This window comes from Choloepus didactylus, chromosome X, assembly GCF_015220235.1.
Source record: "Choloepus didactylus isolate mChoDid1 chromosome X, mChoDid1.pri, whole genome shotgun sequence".
In the NCBI taxonomy this organism is placed as follows: domain Eukaryota; kingdom Metazoa; phylum Chordata; class Mammalia; order Pilosa; family Megalonychidae; genus Choloepus; species Choloepus didactylus.
Window position 1 is genome coordinate 31348867 of NC_051334.1, and position 21675 is coordinate 31370541.

General features: G+C 40.0%; 2 protein-coding genes across 11 annotated transcripts in view; both read right to left on the reverse strand.

Annotated features, from left to right (window-relative positions):
* Window positions 1-21675, reverse strand: part of DMD (dystrophin) — a 2178366-nt gene that overhangs the window by 876791 nt on the left and 1279900 nt on the right. For all 10 annotated transcript variants that reach the window (XM_037821041.1, XM_037821045.1, XM_037821047.1 and 7 more), the window contains one exon: window positions 18086-18250. In XM_037821041.1, coding sequence (XP_037676969.1) covers window positions 18086-18250 — 165 coding nt within the window. The remainder of the gene's footprint in view (window positions 1-18085; window positions 18251-21675) is intronic.
* On the reverse strand, window positions 15293-16482 carry LOC119522609 (high mobility group protein B1). The gene has a single exon (XM_037821062.1). The coding sequence runs from the start codon at window positions 16337-16339 to the stop codon at window positions 15692-15694; it is 648 nt and encodes a 215-aa protein (XP_037676990.1). The 5' UTR covers window positions 16340-16482; the 3' UTR covers window positions 15293-15691.

Genomic DNA, 21675 nt, shown 5'->3' on the forward strand with positions numbered 1-21675 from the left:
CTTAAATCATTTCAGTAACAAAAGTTAAGTACAAAATCCCATCAAAATCAATTTACGCATGGTCAGTCCCAAGGCACAATCTTTCCTTAGCTGTGGATCTGTGAACTTAGAACAAGTCATGTGCTCCCAATATACAAAGTAGAGACATTCATAGGATAAACATTTCCATTGCCATAAGGAGAAACGGTAAGGAAAACAGGGTTAACAGGAGCAAAACAGTTCCTAAAACCTGCAGGACAAACTCCATTAGATTTCAAAGTCTGAGAGTCATTAACAGAACAACGTTGCATCCTTGGGGCTTGAGAGAGCGGGAGCCTAACCCTTCCCAAGGGCCTTTTTGGCAGCTGTTTCTTCTCCAAATGCTTGGGTGAGTGCTCCAACATATCCACACATTGGGGAGACCACCTTCTCGGCCCCACCCTCCTCAAACATCGGGGCAGCTCCCGGATTCCCTTCCATCTCCGGGGCACACGCTCAACCCCTTCAGAACAGTGGGGTGGCAGCCAGGCTCTCCCCAATTCCCTGGAAATGTGCTCCAACCTCTTTGGGACCTGAGGTGGCAAAACTCTTCCAGAGCATCGAGGTGGAATGCCCACCCTCGACCTCTGGGGCAAACTCACCCTTTCCATGCATGTGGGCTGCTCCGCTCTCCCAGCCCTAAACCTCTTGACTCCAGACCTCAACCTCCATGGCTCTGTCTTTGAAGAAATTTTTCCTTCAATTTGTTCCTTGTCTTTCTCCTCCAGTCCAGACCGGCAATGGCTCTGTCTATAAAGATCTCGCAAAAATTCTGTTGGCTTTGCATGAAGCACACAGGGATCAAAGCCATCAGACAATAGGACTTTCCACAAATCCTTTCTGGATAATTCCATCTCCAATCTTGGCTTGTACTGAAATGGTGGCTGGGTTCCATGTTTGGTTACATCCTCACATTGGGCTGTAGCTTCTGGGATTCCACCCCCCTGGAAGCTTGTAACTTTCCAAGCCATCAGCTTCTGGTTTCTTTGAACCCAAGAGTTCAGTTCTAAGTTTATCTCTCTCCACTCGCATTTTACTATAAGCTGCAAGGAGAAGCCAGGGTATATCTTCCACACGTAGTCTGGAGATCTCCTCAGCTAAGTATTCCAGGTTGTCGCTTTCAAATTCCTCCTTCCATCCAACACCAGGACTCAATTTTGCCAAATTCTCTGCCACTTTAAAACAAGGATCACCTTTCTTCCAGTTCACAACAACACGTTCATCGTTTCTGTTCAAGACCTCATCAGAAGTATCTTTAGAGTCCATATTTCCACAGTCTCTTTAAAGCAGTTTTGGCCTTTTCTATCAAGCTCCTCACAATTCTTCCAGAATCTTCCCCTTATCCATTCGAAAAGCCGTTCCAACATGTTTGGTATTTGCAAACTCAGCAGCAAAAGCACCCCACTCCTCTCGTACCAAAATCTGTTCTAGTTTGCTAATGCTGCAGAATGCAAAACACCAGAGATGGATAGGCTTTTATAAAACGGGGGTTTATTTCGCTACACAGTTACAGTCTTAAGGCCACAAAACGTCCAAGGTAACACCTCAGCAATCGGGTACCTTCACCGGAGGATGGCCAATGGCGTCCGGAAAACCTCTGCTATCTGGGAAGGCAGCTGGTGTCTGCTCCAAAGCTCCAGCCTCTAAACGGCTTTCTCCTAGGACGTTCCTCTCTAGCAAGCTTGCTCCTCTTCAAAAAAAAGAGAGGGAACTGAGTGCAGCTGTGAGTGATGTTTTGAAGAGGAGCGAGCTTGCTAGAGAGGAACGTCCTGGGAGAAAGCCATTTTGAGGCCGGAGCTTTGGAGCAGACACCAGCTGCCTTCCCAGATAGCAGAGGTTTTCCGGACGCCATTGGCCATCCTCCGGTGAAGGTACCCGATTGCTGAGGTGTTACCTTGGACGTTTTGTGGCCTTAAGACTGTAACTGTGTAGCGAAATAAACCCCCGTTTTATAAAAGCCTATCCATCTCTGGTGTTTTGCATTCTGCAGCATTAGCAAACTAGAACAGTTTGTTAACTGAAGAGAGATTTTTTTTTTTGTTTATCCTCTTCTGTGCCTGGAGAAGTTGATCAGGGATATATGAAAATAACATTCATGCGGATTTCAGCAGTGCATTTTATAAAGTCTCCAAATGTATGCTTGAAACAATATGAACTGGGTAAGAAATAAAACAATTAGTTTCATAACTAATTGAACAACTGCAGACAAAGGGAATTGATGGTTGAATTGAGGTCAAACTAGAGGAATGTTTCCAGTGGTAGGACTCTGTCTTAGGATTCAGTCCATATGAGAATGCTTTTCACAATACAGATAAAGTATTGATGGCAAAACCATCAAATCGGTAGTTCACAAAAATCTTTGAGAAATTGCAATACATTGCACAACAGAAACAGAAACCAAAGATCCCCTCTTCTCCATCCCTACTATCAAGTGGACTGATAGGTTAACAAATTTATTGAGGCTTCATTTAAGTAGTTTGAGGTTAGAACAGGTTTTATTTCTTCAGGAAGAGACTGAGGGATAGGGTAGTTAGGGAAAGAAAAATCAGAACTGAGGTGGGGAGGCAGTCAATAGGAGGAGACTGGGTTCAGCAAAAATGTGGTAACTGGAAACCACCAGAGGTAAACCAGAAACTGGGCACAGGGCAGCAAGGCTAATTACTGATGCGACTTCCCAGTGGTAGTGGGTTTCTTATGTGTTTTCTGCCTTGGTCAGGATTGGTTCAGGAAATGGGAGACACTGAGCCTAAGGTTCAAGGACCTCAGTGATAAGCCTGAATAGGGTCAAGGAAGGGGCTGACTGCCCTGCATCTAATTCCATAAAGTAGATGACACTGTGCAGGACGGGGGAGATGTCACCTATAAGCAGCACACTGCAAGAGAATTTGGGGTTTTAGATACTAATAAGTTCAGAGTAAGTCAACAGTGTGCAGGGGTGAGTTAAAGGCCTGGCGTGTGGTGACATCACTTGGCTGTGTTTTGGCAGCTTACCAAGTGTCCAACCAGAAATTGAGTTGCCCCTTTCCCCTTCTCTTGGGTGCCCATATCACTTAGAGGGGCAGTCTTCAGACTGGGGTATGTGGGTCCCTGAAAGTTAACGAAGACCTTCTCAAGGATGTGTGGGTATAGGTGGTTTTCATGAAATCAGTTTCCAGATTCTCAGCTTCTATGAGGGATTTGCCTGTGTCTGTTTCTGTGGTAGATGCTTCATTCCAATGATCTTTCTCATTTCTTTTAAATGACAGTCGTTCTCCAGCTTCACAAAATAAAGGCATACCTTCTCTGACCTATCCCTGTTGTTCCTTATCCTCAAGACACGTTTATGCCAAACCAAAGAACAGTTCAAAATATTGGTCCTTGCAAATCCTCCTCTACTTTAATCAAGGTACCATCAACCCTCATCCATCTTTCTCATTAATAGACACATTTCCAATAAAAATTCACTGAGTATGTTTAATAAGTGCTTATTAAAATGTGAATATATTTAGGTTATTTGGTTATTTATTAGGTATATTTGTTATTAATAATTGTAGATGTAACTCAAACTACAGAATTCTAAAATATACTTAAAGCCTTATAGTCACAGGAAATTGCTTTTAAAAACTGAATTTCAATCCACGTAAAGATATATTTGTCAAATAGAAGTATGACAGAGTGCTTATAAAAAGACTTTACTGAATAAATATATATTATGTTAGCATACAATTCTTTGAGGAAGTGTCATGAAATATGATTTAAAGAAGAAAAAGGAATGACATAAAAATTCTAGTTATTAAAGATGAACTTGGGGAGGGCGGGGCAAGATGGCAGACTGGTGAGCTGTATGTTTTAGTTACTCCTCCAGGAAAGTAGGTAAAAAGCCAGGAACTGCGTAGACTGGACACCACAGAGCAATTTGTCTTTGGGCATACTTCATACAACACTCATGAAAACGTGGAACTGCTGAGATCAGCAAAATCTGTAAGTTTTTGCGGCCAGGGGACCCGCGCCCCTCCCTGCCAGGCTCAGTCCCGGGGGAGGAGGGGCTGTCAGCTCCGGGAAGGAGAAGGGAGAATTGCAGTGGCTGCTCTTATCGGAAACTCATTCTACTGATTCAAACTCCAACCATAGATAGACTGAGACCAGACACCAGAGACTCTGAGAGCAGCCAGCCCAGCAGAGAGGAGACAGACATAGAAAAAAAACAACACGAAAAACTCCAAAATAAAAGCAGAGGATTTTTCGAGTTCTGGTGAACACAGAAAGGGGAAGGGCGGAGATCAGGCCTTGAGGCGCATATGCAAATCCCGAAGCAAAGCTGATCTCTCTGCCCTGTGCACCTTTCCTTAATGGCCCTGGTTGCTTTGTCTATTAGCATTTCAATAACCCATTAGATCTCTGAGGAGGGCCGTTTTTTTTTTTTTTTTTTTTTAAATCCTTTTTGCTTTTTCTAAAACAATTACTCTAAGAAGCTCAATACAGAAAGCTTCAAAGAATTGAAATTTGGGCACGTCAAGTCAAGAGCAGAACTAAGAGAGCTCTGAGACAAAAGGCAATATTCCAGTGGCTGAGAAAATTCACTAAACAACACAACTTCCCAAGAAAAGGGGGGTGTCCGCTCACAGCCACCATCCTGGTGGACAGGAAACACTCCTGCCCATCGCCAGCCCCATAGCCCAGAGCTGCCCCAGACAACCCAGTGTGACGGAAGTGCTTCAAATAACAGGCACACACCACAAAACTGGGCGTGGACATTAGCCTTCCCTGCAACCTCAGCTGATTGTCCCAGAGTTGGGAAGGTGGAGCAGTGTGAATTAACAAAGCCCCATTCAGCCATCATTTGAGCAGACTGGGAGCCTCCCTACACAGCCCAGCAGCCCAGAACTGCCCTGGGGGGACGGCACTCACCTGTGACATAGCACAGTCATCCCTCAACAGAGGACCCGGGGTGCACAGCCTGGAAGAGGGGCCCACTTGCAAGTCTCAGGAGCCATACGCCAATACCAAAGACTTGTGGGTCAGTGGCAGAGACAAACTGTGGCAGGACTGAACTGAAGGATTAGACTATTGCAGCAGCTTTAAAACTCTAGGATCATCAGGGAGATTTGATTGTTAGGGCCACCCCCCCTCCCCGACTGCCCAGAAACACGCCCCACATACAGGGCAGGCAACACCAACTACACACGCAAGCTTGGTACACCAATTGGGCCCCACAAGACTCACTCCCCCACTCACCAAAAAGGCTAAGCAGGGGAGAGCTGGCTTGTGGAGAACAGGTGGCTCGTGGACGCCACCTGCTGGTTAGTTAGAGAAAGTGTACTCCACGAAGCTGTAGATCTGATAAATTAGAGATAAGGACTTCAACTGGTCTACAAACCCTAAAAGAACCCTATCAAGTTCAGCAAATGCCACGAGGCCAAAAACAACAGAAAATTATAAAGCATATGAAAAAACCAGACGATATGGATAACCCAAGCCCAAGCACCCAAATCAAAAGACCAGAAGAGACACACCACCTAGAGCAGCTACTCAAAGAACTAAAGATGAACAATGAGACCCTAGTACGGGATATGAAGGAAATCAAGAAGACCCTAGAAGAGCATAAAGAAGACATTGCAAGACTAAATAAAAAAATGGATGATCTTATGGAAATTAAAGAAACTGTTGACCAAATTAAAAAGATTCTGGACACTCATAGTACAAGACTAGAGGAAGTTGAACAACGAATCAGTGACCTGGAAGATGACAGAATGGAAAATGAAAGCATAAAAGAAAGAATGGGGAAAAAAATTGAAAAACTCGAAATGGACCTCAGGGATATGATAGATAATATGAAACGTCCGAATATAAGACTCATTGGTGTCCCAGAAGGGGAAGAAAAGGGTAAAGGTCTAGGAAGAGTATTCAAAGAAATTGTTGGGGAAAACTTCCCAAATCTTCTCAACAACATAAATACACAAATCATAAATGCTCAGCGAACTCCAAATAGAATAAATCCAAAAAAACCCACTCCGAGACATATACTGATCACACTGTCAAACATAGAAGAGAAGGAGCAAGTTCTGAAAGCAGCAAGAGAAAAGCAATTCACCACATACAAAGGAAACAGCATAAGACTAAGTAGTGACTACTCAGCAGCCACCATGGAGGCAAGAAGGCAGTGGCACGATATATTTAAAATTCTGAGTGAGAGGAAATTCCAGCCAAGAATACTTTATCCAGCAAAGCTCTCCTTCAAATTTGAGGGAGAGCTTAAATTTTTCACAGACAAAGAAATGCTGAGAGAATTTGCTAACAAGAGACCTGCCCTACTGGAGATACTAAAGGGAGCCCTACAGACAGAGAAACAAAGACAGGACAGAGAGACCTGGAGAAAGGTTCAGTACTAAAGAGATTCGGTATGGGTACAATAAAGGATATTAATAGAGAGAGGGAAAAATATGGCAAACATAATCCAAAGGATAAGATGGCCGATTCAACAAATGCCTTCACGGTTTTAACGTTGAATGTAAATGGATTAAACTCCCCAATTAAAAGATATAGATTCGCAGAATGGATCAAAAAAAATGAACCATCAATATGTTGCATACAAGAGACTCGTCTTAGACACAGGGACACAAAGAAACTGAAAGTGAAAGGATGGAAAAAAATATTTCATGCAAGCTACAGCCAAAAGAAAGCAGGTGTAGCAATATTAATCTCAGATAAAATAGACTTCAAATGCAGGGATGTTTTGAGAGACAAAGAAGGCCACTACATACTAATAAAAGGGGCAATTCAGCAAGAAGAAATAACAATCGTAAATGTCTATGCACCCAATCAAGGTGCCACAAAATACATGAGAGAAACATTGGCAAAACTAAAGGAAGCAATTGATGTTTCCACAATAATTGTGGGAGACTTCAACACATCACTCTCTCCTATAGATAGATCAACCAGACAGAAGACCAATAAGGAAATTGAAAACCTAAACAATCTGATAAATGAATTAGATTTAACAGACATCTACAGGACATTACATCCCAAATCACCAGGATACACATACTTTTCTAGTGCTCACGGAACATTCTCCAGAATAGATCATATGCTGGGACATAAAACAAGCCTCAATAAATTTAAAAAGATTGAAATTATTCAAAGCACATTCTCTGACCACAATGGAATACAATTAGAAGTCAATAACCATCAGAGACTTAGAAAATTCACAAATACCTGGAGGTTAAACAACACACTCCTAAACAATCAGTGGGTTAAAGAAGAAATAGCAAGAGAAATTGCTAAATATATAGAGACGAATGAAAATGAGAACACAACATACCAAAACCTATGGGATGCAGCAAAAGCAGTGCTAAGGGGGAAATTTATAGCACTAAACGCATATATTAAAAAGGAAGAAAGAGCCAAAATCAAAGAACTAATGGATCAACTGAAGAAGCTAGAAAATGAACAGCAAACCAATCCTAAACCAAGTACAAGAAAAGAAATAACAAGGATTAAAGCAGAAATAAATGACATAGAGAACAAAAAAACAATAGAGAGGATAAATATCACCAAAAGTTGGTTCTTTGAGAAGATCAACAAGATTGACAAGCCCCTAGCTAGACTGACAAAATCAAAAAGAGAGAAGACCCATATAAACAAAATAATGAATGAAAAAGGTAACATAACTGCAGATCCTGAAGAAATTAAAAAAATTATAAGAGGATATTATGAACAACTGTATGGCAACAAACTGGATAATGTAGAAGAAATGGACAATTTCCTGGAAACATATGAACAACCTAGACTGACCAGAGAAGAAATAGAAGACCTCAACCAACCCATCACAAGCAAAGAGATCCATTCAGTCATCAAAAATCTTCCCACAAATAAATGCCCAGGGCCAGATGGCTTCACAGGGGAATTCTACCAAACTTTCCAGAAAGAACTGACACCAATCTTACTCAAACTCTTTCAAAACATTGAAAAAAATGGAACACTACCTAACTCATTTTATGAAGCTAACATCAATCTAATACCAAAACCAGGCAAAGATGCTACAAAAAAGGAAAACTACCGGCCAATCTCCCTAATGAATACAGATGCAAAAATCCTCAACAAAATACTTGCAAATCGAATCCAAAGACACATTAAAAAAATCATACACCATGACCAAGTGGGGTTCATTCCAGGCATGCAAGGATGGTTCAACATAAGAAAAACAATCAATGTATTACAACACATTAAAAACTCGAAAGGGAAAAATCAATTGATCATCTCAATAGATGCTGAAAAAGCATTTGACAAAATCCAACATCCCTTTTTGATAAAAACACTTCAAAAGGTAGGAATTGAAGGAAACTTCCTCAACATGATAAAGAGCATATATGAAAAACCCACAGCCAGCATAGTACTCAATGGTGAGAGACTGAAAGCCTTCCCTCTAAGATCAGGAACAAGACAAGGATGCCCGCTGTCACCACTGTTATTCAACATTGTGCTGGAAGTGCTAGCCAGGGCAATCCGGCAAGACAAAGAAATAAAAGGCATCCAAATTGGAAAAGAAGAAGTAAAACTGTCATTGTTTGCAGATGATATGATCTTATATCTAGAAAACCCTGAGAAATCGACGATACACCTACTAGAGCTAATAAACAAATTTAGCAAAGTAGCAGGATACAAGATTAATGCACATAAGTCAGTAATGTTTCTATATGCTAGAAATGAACAAACTGAAGAGACACTCAAGAAAAAGATACCATTTTCAATAGCAACTAAAAAAATCAAGTACCTAGGAATAAACTTAACCAAAGATGTAAAAGACCTATACAAAGAAAACTACATAACTCTACTAAAAGAAATAGAAGGGGACCTTAAAAGATGGAAAAATATTCCATGTTCATGGATAGGAAGGCTAAATGTCATTAAGATGTCAATTCTACCCAAACTCATCTACAGATTCAATGCAATCCCAATCAAAATTCCAACAACCTACTTTGCAGACTTGGAAAAGCTAGTTATCAAATTTATTTGGAAAGGGAAGATGCCTCGAATTGCTAAAGACACTCTAAAAAAGAAAAACGAAGTGGGAGGACTTACACTCCCTGACTTTGAAGCTTATTATAAAGCCACAGTTGCCAAAACAGCATGGTACTGGCACAAAGATAGACATATAGATCAATGGAATCGAATTGAGAATTCAGAGATAGACCCTCAGATCTATGGCCGACTGATCTTTGATAAGGCCCCCAAAGTCACCGAACTGAGCCATAATGGTCTTTTCAACAAATGGGGCTGGGAGAGTTGGATATCCATATCCAAAAGAATGAAAGAGGACCCCTACCTCACCCCCTACACAAAAATTAACTCAAAATGGACCAAAGATCTCAATATAAAAGAAAGTACCATAAAACTCCTAGAAGATAATGTAGGAAAACATCTTCAAGACCTTGTATTAGGAGGCCACTTCCTAGACTTTACACCCAAAGCACAAGCAACAAAAGAGAAAATAGATAAATGGGAACTCCTCAAGCTTAGAAGTTTCTGCACCTCAAAGGAATTTCTCAAAAAGGTAAAGAGGCAGCCAACTCAATGGGAAAAAATTTTTGGAAACCATGTATCTGACAAAAGACTGATATCTTGCATATACAAAGAAATCCTACAACTCAATGACAATAGTACAGACAGCCCAATTATAAAATGGGCAAAAGATATGAAAAGACAGTTCTCTGAAGAGGAAATACAAATGGCCAAGAAACACATGAAAAAATGTTCAGCTTCACTAGCTATTAGAGAGATGCAAATTAAGACCACAATGAGATACCATCTAACACCGGTTAGAATGGCTGCCATTAAACAAACAGGAAACTACAAATGCTGGAGGGGATGTGGAGAAATTGGAACTCTTATTCACTGTTGGTGGGACTGTATAATGGTTCAGCCACTCTGGAAGTCAGTCTGGCAGTTCCTTAGAAAACTAGATATAGAGCTACCATTCGATCCAGCGATTGCACTTCTCGGTATATACCCGGAAGATCGGAAAGCAGTGACACGAACAGATATCTGCACGCCAATGTTCATAGCAGCATTATTCACAATTGCCAAGAGATGGAAACAACCCAAATGTCCTTCAACAGATGAGTGGATAAATAAAATGTGGTATATACACACGATGGAATACTACGCGGCAGTAAGAAGGAACGATCTGGTGAAACATATGACAACATGGATGAACCTTGAAGACATAATGCTGAGCGAAATAAGCCAGGCACAAAAAGAGAAATATTATATGCTACCACTAATGTGAACTTTGAAAAATGTAAAAACAAATGGTTTATAATGTAGAATGTAGGGGAACTAGCAGTAGAGAGCAATTAAGGAAGGGGGAACAATAATCCAAGAAGAACAGATAAGCTATTTAACGTTCTGGGGATGCCCAGAAATGACTATGGTCTGGTAATTTCTGATGGATGTAGTAGGAACAAGTTCACTGAAATGTTGCTATATTATGTAACTTTCTTGGGGTAAAGTAGGAACATGTTGGAAGTTAAGCAGTTATCTTAGGTTAGTTGTCTTTTTCTTACTCCCTTGTTATGGTCTCTTTGAAATGTTCTTTTATTGTATGTTTGTTTTCTTTTTAACTTTTTTTTTCATACAGTTGATTTAAAAAAGAAGGGAAAGTTAAAAAAAAAAAAAAAAAAAAAGAAAAAAGACAAACAAGGAAAAAAAAAAAAAAAAAGATGTGGTGCCCCCTTGAGGAGCCTGTGGAGAATGCAGGGGTATTTGCCTACCCCACCTTCATGGTTGCTAACATGACCACAGACATAGGGGACTGGTGGTTTGATGGGTTGAGCCCTCTACCATAAGTTTTACCCTTGGGAAGACGGTTGCTGCAAAGGAGAGGCTAGGCCTCCCTGTATTTGTGCCTAAGAGTCTCCTCCTGAATGCCTCTTTGTTGCTCAGATGTGGCCCTCTCTCTCTGGCTAAGCCAACTTGAAAGGTGAAATCACTGCCCTCCCCCCTACGTGGGATCAGACACCCAGGGAAGTGAATCTCCCTGGCAACGTGGAATATGACTCCCGGGGAGGAATGTAGACCCGGCATCGTGGGATGGAGAACATCTTCTTGACCAAAAGGGGGATGTGAAAGGAAATGAAATAAGCTTCAGTGGCAGAGAGATTCCAAAACGAGCCGAGAGATCACTCTGGTGGGCACTCTTGCGCACACTTTAGACAACCTTTTTTAGGTTCTAAAGAATTGGGGTAGCTGGTGGTGGATACCTGAAACTATTAAACTACAACCCAGAACCCATGAATCTCGAAGACAGTTGTATAAAAATGTAGCTTATGAGGGGTGACAGTGGGATTGGGAATGCCATAAGGACCAAACTCCACTTTGTCTAGTTTATGGATGGATGTGTAGAAAAGTAGGGGAAGCAAACAAACAGACAAAGGTACCCAGTGTTCTTTTTTACTTCAATTGCTGTTTTTCACTCTAATTATTATTCTTGTTATTTTTGTGTGTGTGCTAATGAAGGTGTCAGGGATTGATTTAGGTGATGAATGTACAACTATGTAATGGTACTGTAAACAATCGAAAGTACAATTTGTTTTGTATGACTGCGTGGTATGTGAATATATCTCAATAAAATGATGATAAAAAAAAAAAAAGTAAAAAAAAAAAAAAAAAAAAGATGAACTTGGTCATGTATTTTTTCCTATGGACAGGGTAGATGACATATGGCTATGGTATTTAGATTCCACTGGATACATGCAAAAGAGTAACATAACACTTTTTAAATGTCAGTATTTACAATATGCCAGGGGTAAAATAGGTATCAACTGTAAAATGTGCAAAAGAATACTTGATGCTCCAAAAATATGTTTACAGTTTTAGAAGCAGAATGGAGCCCTCCCCCTCAGCTTGGCAGGAGAGGAGGGAAAGTACTCTCCCCCTTTCCCCAGTATGGCAAAGGGAACAGTAAAAGTCAGCAGTTTCCTCTTGGCCAACAGTGTATTAGTCTTATTTGAATTCTCTGTTCCAGGAATTCTCAGTTGGAGAAACTTCTTAAGTTTCCAGTCTTTTCCTTATACCAGCAGGTTGGGATGGTGGAATGATGGAAGTCTTATGATAATCCACTACCGTTTTTTGGAGTGGTTGTCTGGTAGTAACCTGCTGCTATCTTTAGAGAGTGGGGTATTTTGCAAGCCTAATTTTCTTCTTAGAGGCTGTTACCAAAATTCCTACTGGAACAGGAAAGGTCCATTCACCATCTTTTTCTATTATTTTAGGAAGTGTGTTCCCACCTTAATTTTGCCACAATCCAAAAGAGTCCCAGGAAAATTGATTCTAGTTTTCATTTTTAAGGAAGAGAAAGAAACCAGGTTAAGAAGGGTGTGTTAAACAACATCATAAAGCCAGTAAGTATCAGAGATGGGATTCAAACTTGAGCCTTGTGTTTCTCTCCCCATTATCATGTGACCTAAACTCAGCAATGGTTTTGGAGTTGAGTAGAGAGGATGGGAAGGAAGAGGAAGAATTCTGATACCCAGTATTCCTAGAAAAAATTGGATGTTTAATTCCACTTACATGTGGAATCATGTACAAATTTCCATAATCTCCAAGGGTTTATCAGATTCAGAATTATACTCTTGCCCAGAATCAACCAAAACTCAGGGGACCTTTTAGCATCCAATAAACCTCTTTCACTTGCATCTATCTGAGCGAGGAAAAGCTAATTTTGAGAGCACTCATAGTAATATGAACACACACAGAGAAGATTTTGGTATTCAATTACTTTAACTTTCAGTCATTATGATCTGTCCTTTGGTAGTTTTCAGTGTGGATTTGCCATTATGGGCAATTATGCCTCTTACATGGTAAGGAAGAGCCAACTGAAAAGCATGCTGTGTTTATTTATAGACCACAGAAAGAAAATCATTCTTGAGGGGAGGGAAAAATCCCCCCCTGTCATAAATATGAAAGTATCTCAGTCAGTAAGCCTTAACTTGAAATTATGTGTTTTTCCCCCTACCTCATATTTTAACAAAAAAGTTTAGAAAACAGTAGTTAGGCAGATTTATGTCAGATAAATAGTAAAGCTCTAGCTCATTATTGAAAGCATTCATTAAAGATTAAAAACATTAGACCCTTTATAGAACTTTTAACTGGTCCCTGGATCTTAGCATTCAATTATCATTTCTGAAATCTGAAATCAACGTATTTTATGTCTAAATTGAGAGTACATTTGAAAATCAAAATTCAAAGGCATGCCTTCCAGTGAGCTGACTGATGGAGAAAAGTTGTGATTATGCCTAATTTTCACCCACTACATCACGATCTCATTGATTATGTTTCTCAGCTTGTTGAGGGTTCTGTGAGGTGATTTTCAAGATGAATATTGCTATTTGCAGGATTTCCTGAATAAGAATATTTCTGGAGTAAATTGCACAAACCAGGCGATGCGGAGTCAATTTTCACTCCAGCATAAACAATGTATTAGAACAGAGCCCTTAAGGCTTTTTTTATTTGGGTTTCATTACACAGCTAGCTGCATTTCATCAATAAGCATGAAGTGCCAAGCAGGCAAAACTGAGGCTCACAGAGGGTATTACATATTTTTCTAACAGGTGCTTAGAAATTGACTAGAGAAAACAAATGATCTGAATGGCAAGGCCCTAGGCCCTTTGTTCCAGAGGTAGCCATGGCCACCATGGCCAAACAAAGAAAGTTTCTTTAAACTTAGGAGAAGGAGGCAGGGGCCTGGCTGCTTATATATCTACTTTCTTTGCATTAATTCCTCCCTGAGAATTTTTGAAGGCAGTTTCTTTCTCCGTGTTAAAAAAGGGGGCATGCCCTCAAAACTGTTTAACAACTTCATGTTTGGTTTTCAACAGATGAAAGTGAAGTAGAGAAAAGGCCATTTTTCCCATCTTTCTCTGAAAAAATAATCTCTTTAGGCAGAGGGCTACAGCAGGAATAAAATCACATGCCTTATAGCACAAGAACTCAGCACAATCTTAATAAATCATTTATTAGACAGTGAACAGAGACAGAAGCTAGAAAAAGCAGAATAAAGACCTAGGTAAGTTAGTAAATTATTCACAGAGGTCACCATAACCTGATTACAAGCTTGGGGGCTGAGAATTATGGGGAGAGCCTCTTAAGTCATCGTATATATGATTTTATGTTGTGTGCTTTTTTTTTTTTTTTTGCCTTGGATACAGCCACAAGCAGGAGGAAAAGACTGAAGGAGTATTTTTGAAATCTGCACTCCAGAGATGAAAAGCTCAGAATATGCACTGAGTATGGAAGCCAAGGAGTTTTACTGCCAGGGAAAAAGCAACTGCTTCTCCTCTCAGTGATTTAACCAAGCTGCAGGAGGCAAATATGAGTCTCTGAAACACCACACAGCAGTGTGAGTGGAGACTTGTAGCTCTGATAAAGGAGACTGATTAACGCAGCTGAGTGTGGCTTTCACTCTGAACAGCAGGGACCTGTTTGGCAGGAACCTATGGGGCTATGGACAAACTAAGACCTAATGCTGGTTTTCAATATTTGAGAATCATTCTGAGGCAGGGCGGGGGTGGGGGGCACACAGACTTGTTGATTTGGTTCAGTCAACAACATCCATTTGTACCGGGGGATTCTGCTATCTTTTCTCTTAAATATATCCCAGGTACAGAGATAGGCAGACTTTAATGTATTTTTCCATCATTTCAACAGAGGCCCATTTGAATTGAAAACTATATTCAAAAGTAAAAGAATGTGCTTTTATTTGTGAGTTACAAAAAGCTATTTTCTGGTTGGTAGGGAAGGGTCTCTGGCCTTTCTTCTTTGCAATACTACTGCAAGGTATTTTGAAGAGTATACAGATCCAAGATAATTGAGATTCTGGCTGAGGTTATTTTGTACTGGACCAAGCCATTGTATTTCACTGTTGAGAGTACTTACTGAGCAATAACAGACAAGTACTGATGAGACACCACTGCACTGGAGAACAGGAGCTAGTCCCATATCTCAGAGGACGCTATGCACAGTACCAGTCAGGTGAAAAGCTAAAGGGATCCCAGAGATGTTGGCTTCCCTGAATTAATGGGCTTTGCACTCACCCAGTCTTGTCCCTTGTGCCCATGTATGACTCAAGTGCAGGGTGGCTGGGGCATCGGAAGCCATGCCTGGGGGTCCAAACCTCTACTATGCCATTACTGTGTGTGCTGTGTTGTTACCTATCCTTTCTTTTTTTTTTTTTTTTTTTTTTAATAAAAAAATTGTATTTACTTAGAAGCATTCAGAATGTCAACAAAACAGCTGCAACTTTTTTTTTTTTTTGCAATTACAGAGTGGTATTCAGTTAACAGAACGACAATTATTTCAGATAAGCTGCATCAGAGACAACTGAAGATGAAAAAACTACCATCCCCATATATAACTAATTTGTGCTGTGCACCAACAAGAACCTGCTTTAAATTTCCATGCCAATTTACAACCCCCATACTGTACCAGGCAAGGTTAGTGGCTATTGAAAAAACCACCAGGACAGGGCTATCTAAAGACACATTCGGTAGTGTGTTAACTATACAAAAAAAGACACTGTACAGTTTAAAAACAAATCTTACACAGCCTTACATTTCAATTTTTTTTCTTTAGGAGTGAGTTGTGTACAGGGGGGTTAAATGCTTTATAGACAAGAAAAAAAAACTGCACTAGAACTGACTTATTCATCATCATCATCATCTTCTTCATCTTCATCTTCTTCATCTTCCTCTTCCTCCTCATCTTCCTCATCTTCTTCGTCTTCCTCCTCCTCCTTCTTTTTCTTGCTTTTCTCAGCCTTGACAACTCCCTTTTTTGCAGCATCAGGCTTTCCTTTAGCTCGGTATGCAGCAATATCCTTTTCGTATTTCTCCTTCAGCTTGGCAGCCTTCTTTTCATAAGGCTGCTTGTCATCCGCAGCGGTGTTATTCCACATCTCTCCCAGTTTCTTTGCAACATCGCCAATGGACAAGCCAGGATGCTCGCCTTTGATTTTTGGGCGATACTCAGAACAAAACAAGAAAAAGGCCGAAGGAGGCCTCTTGGGTGCATTGGGATCCTTGAACTTCTTTTTTGTCTCCCCTTTAGGAGGAATATAGGTTTTCATTTCTCTTTCATAACGGGCCTTGTCCGCCTTGGCCATGTCTTCAAATTTTCCTTTCTCTTTAGCAGACATAGTCTTCCACCTCTCTGAGCACTTCTTAGAAAACTCTGAAAAGTTGACGGAAGCGTCCGGGTGCTTCTTCTTGTGCTCCTCCCGGCAGGTTTGCACGAAGAAGGCATATGATGACATTTTGCCTCTCGGCTTCTTAGGGTCCCCTTTGCCCATGTCTAGTTATTTTTCGTCCGCGAGGCACAGAGTCGCCCAGCGCCCGCCCGGCTCGCACTTGCCCCGGCGCTGTCTCTATGGAGCTCAATGTACTGCAATGGCTGTGAGAGCGGGAGCCAGACGCAGCCTCCTCACTCTCTCTGCTCTGTCACCTATCCTTTCTTAAAGCCAAGTACACTGTTGCTGGCTGAAGCCTATGGTGGCTCAGGAGTTTGATTCTCTATCTGAATCCAAGATCATAATGCAGGTTGAGCAGCCTGGGTTTTGCACTGGGGAAATGAAAGTCTACCTGTGACTTTCACAATACCATCTGCTCTTGGGGGTGACTATCAGAATGGTGGAGATACATGCCAGGAGGAAGTGATGTACAAGTAATGGAGTATACTTTGTAAACAGAACTCATTTTTTGTTGTAGCAAACCCCTTTATCCCTCTCTCCTTATCCTCACTCAAGCAACCTCTCCTAAACGTCCACTTGTTCTTCTCTGGCAGATTCTCATACTTCCTTCTATCCCTTCCCCCTCTTCTGGCAAAACAGCAACAACATGGGCATTAAAGTGTTAGCTTTTTATAACCCTGGAAATAAAGTAAATGTAACAATTTGAGTCAATTCAGTTAAAAGGAAAACTTTATGCTCAGACTTATTTAGTCTGAAATTACCCACCATTACACTAATTAATAGGTTGTGCTTTCAATTAAATCGGTTTATTTGATCGGCTACTTAATATTTTTGAGTGCTAGGGAGATGGAGAACAAGATAGCATGTTGGGAGATGTCCTTGGGATTGGCTCCTGGGAAGGGCCTAAAGCTAGGAACAATCAATGTGTAGGGGCACTGAACAGACAGATGGTGGTATTCTCCTGGCAGGTTTGTCTGGAGTCTCATACTTATCTGGTACATGCTCTTCACCAGTCTGAGTGTCTTGTTACCATCCTTGTTCACTGATTCAAAAACTGCTGACAAGTCACTACCACATACTTGGCCCTGGGCTGGGGGTGTTGGGAAAGTGGGTGGGGGAGGGGAGATAAGACAGAAGATGCCCCTGCTCTCAAACAACAGTGTAATGAGATAATCGGTTCTGTAAAATTTAACTGTGTATCGACATGACAAAGGCTATAAGGAGATGGATACAGAGGTTTATATGGAATCCTAAAAGGGATTTTAACTCTACTAGGGGCATGGAAGAAGGCTTTGAAGAGGCAACGACATTGAATTCAGTCTTGAAGGATGGAGATAAATTCACCACACCAAAAAGAAGAAAGAAACCATTTAAAGAAGAGGGAAGATCTAGACGACAGGCATGACATGAAACCACATGGATTTGAGGATACCACATAATTTAGTATGGCTGGAATATAAGAGGATGGAAAGGTAAACTAGAGCAGGTCTGAGAAGGGCTTTTAAATGTCTATTAAAGAGCCTACACTTTATTTTGTAGGCAACTAATCTCCTAAACAACTTCAATTTTAGATAAGGAGTCTGCAAATATGCATTAAGTGCCATCAAAGAAGGGATGGAAAATGGATTACAGTAACAAATATGATGAAGGCATTCTATTGATATGAGTTTAATGAAAATGTTATTGCTAGTAACAGCTGGAAAAGAAACAGAAAATGCTAGGCAAATAACAATCATAATTACAATAGCAACAATAATCATGGTAATAATAAGGATAATGCACAAGTAACATAGTTCAGTGACATTGCCATTATTGTAGAAAACAATATTTAAGGCAAAAAGTCCCTACCTTAATGTCAAATGGTCCTGTTTGACTTGGTTGACTATAAATTTCCAACTGATTCCTAATAGGAGACAGCCACAAAAGCAGATGATTTAATTGATCTTCCAACTGCCCAAGGTCTTTTACGTGAGCTTCAATTTCTTCTTGCTTCTCAGGTAAATCTCTAGAAATCTGAAAGGAAAATCAAATTAAAAAAGCATTTTCAAAATTTATTTGTTAAAAATATTTATAAAATGTGACAGATATTTTACTGGTTTTGGTATTTTAACAGCATGATAATGATTATTTATATGTTATTTAATTCATGTATTAGACATCTTTCATTAATCCTCTCTCTAAAATTTCCAAGATTTTCTGAAGCTGAAAACACACACACCCACACACATGCCCACCCAACGAATACAAGGAATACATTCTTCATTTATCCACTCACTTGCTAATGGTATTTTGTGTATTATATGCCAGACACTCTGCTTTGTGGTTAAAAAAATGAATAAGCCAAGCTATTCAGCATTAGTACCAGATATACAAGACAGATCTCCTAAATCTCAAATGAGTGATAGTTATATTCAAAGAGCATCATACAATTAAAAACAAACTATAATTTATATTTGCATAGCAACATTTTCTTCCAATATATCTGCTTCTAACTTTCTTTTCCATGACGCCTAAAGAAGGAAAATTGATGAGGTAAGCATTTTTGTGGGCTATAGTTTGTGAGCACTATTAAGACCAAGTAAAATCAAAGCAGATAACTGGGATGAAAAGTAGGAAAAAAATGTTTTTATTAGAGTAAAATATAATAGAACGATTATAGGTTGTTTTCATTAAGGCCTTAGTATATGCCAAGTACCGTGTTTGGAAGCTTCATTTATTTCCTTCTTTTATCTACCCAACAAGCCTTTGATATAGGTACTATTATTATCCTGATTTTATACAGAGACGATGGCACTGGGATTGAGAAAGTTTAAATAACTCAGGAAGCAGTATGATATGGTGCTAAAAATTTGTGGAGTCCAGAGTTAAGCTGCTTGGTTTTAAATCCTGGTTCCAGCTCTTGCCTACCCCTTTAGCCAAGTTTTCTTTAATTTTCAATGCCTCCTGCTTCATAGGTTATTGTAGGGATTTAATAAAGTAATCCATGAAAATAGCTTAGGGCAGTACTCTGCAAAATAACGAATGATAATAAAGTCATTAAATGTTAGCTATTATTGCCAAAGCTCCAGTGCTAAGTAAAGAGCCAGGATAAGCAAAAGTCATTTTCTTCAGATTATCAAGGGACAAAACAGGTACATAGGAATAAAGTATATGTGCCAGTTTGAATGTATTATGTCCCCCAAATGTCATTATCTTTGATGCAATCTGGTGTGGGCAGACCTATTAGTGTCGATTAGATTGTAATTCTATTGAGTGATTCCATGGAGATGTGACTCAATCAACTGTGGACAAGACCTTGATTGGATAATTTCCATGGAGGTGTGACCCCACCCATTCAGGATGGGTCTGAATTAGTTCACTGGAGCACTATATAAGCTCAGACAGAAGGAGTGAGCTTGCTACAGCCAAGAGGGTCACTTTGAAGAATGCACAGGAGCTGAGAGAGGAACTGCAGATTACAGAGACATTTTGGAGATGGCCTTTGAAAGCAGACTTTTGCTCCGGAGAAGCTAAGAGAGGACAAATGCCCCAAGAGCAACTGAGAGTGACATTTTGGAGAGAAGCTGAAGCCTAGAGAGGAACGTCCCAGGAGAAAGCGATTTTGAAACCAGAACTCCGGAGCAGACGTCAGCCACGTGCCTTCCCAGCTAACAGAGGTTTTCTAGACGCCATTGGCCATCCTCCAGTGAAGGTACCTGATTGTTGATGCATTACCTTGGATACTTTATGGCCTTAAGACTGTAACTGTGTATCCAAATAAACCCTCTTTTATAAAAGCCAATCCATTTCTGGTGTTTTGCATCCTGGCAGCATTAGCAAACTAGAACAGTATATAAACCTACCATGTCAACGCTCTGTGATATCATTAATAATATTTGAACAATATAAGTATAATGCTACATTGTGATATGAATATAAATATGTTATGGTATAATGTACATCTATTACATGTTAATATTATTTTGATATTATATATACCAATAGAGTACATTTACAAAGTAAACTAGACAAGCATATCAAAAATTCATGCATATCAACAATGTCCCATATTTTGGAACAATAGTTTTAGATACATTTTTAAAGGACTAATTAATTAACATTGCATTCTTTCATTAGGCCTGAGAGTTGTGAGATGAAAAGGAGCAACATTCATGGACAGAACATTCGGTCAATGCATTTATAGAGGAAGGGATTTTACATAAGCTCTTATATGTAAACCATCCGTACATTGAAACAAGCTGTATATACATTTATGCATAATGTGTAAATGCATGTGTATGCATGATAAAGGATTAACATGCAGGCTAGGCTGACTCAGGCTTGCCTGGGACTGACTTCAGGCTTCCACAGCACTGTTCCTTGTGAAACACTCACTTTAAGATAAACAGGGAATGTGGGGTCTCCCTAGTTTGCTGTTGTGGAACTGCATCTCGATTGGGGTAGCTCTGAGTTGGACTACAGACCTGGGGTCTAAGTTACTAAAATGTTGTAAAAGATTGATAGGAAATAGTGGCTCTGGCTTCTATTCCAGGTGACCTGCACACAACTTGCCTCTCATCCCTGCCAGACTTTGTCTGTGTGGAAGAGGGGGCATAAGAAGCTATGTGCTCGGGTAGCTGCTTGGCATCTCAATGAAAGAATGATGCTGGAATTGGCTGCATCGCCTGCCTTGTATCTTGCTCTAAAGCCAAATAAACACAGTATAAAATGAAGGCCTATTTGGGTTTTGTGAGTTCAAACCCACAACCACGACTGTGGTGTTGCACTATGTTTTTATATATGTGATAGGTGATATCACACATGTAATTCTATGTATATAATATGTAATGTAATAACGTCCTCAACTTAATTTTACAGCATTTAAAAGGAGGTAAGCAAACTTTTTTTTTATTTTTATTGGATCATAGTCTACTCACAGGGATATGTGAAGAGCATTTTGCAGCTTCAACTAAGAGCACCTAAGAGCCTCTAGATCTGAAACTACTGGAGATAATAGCTATCATGTTTTTCTAACATCTCTAAAATAGAGCTATGAACTGATTTTTATCTGTGCATGCAGTTCATCTTTCATTTAGGTTTTAGATATAAACACAGAAATCTGTATAATTTTTAACTACAATTCTTGATTTCTTTCTCATTCTCCCAATATACCCCTTCCTGCTTATAAAGGTAGAACAATCTCTGACAGAAAGTGGCAAAATGGGTATAAAGATTTGACTAGTTATCCTCTGGAATGATTATATGATAGCTCATAATGAGTAATTTTCAGCTTAGTTGTGAAGTCTGCATTAGGTGTACTCCCCACAGACCTTGTACTTCCCACTCTCAAAGCATTTACCTCACTCTATTAATTCATTATTTACTCTGATCTCCCTTACTGAGCTCTGATTTCTGCATGAATTGGGTGCCTGTACATGATAAACCTTCAACAAATATCT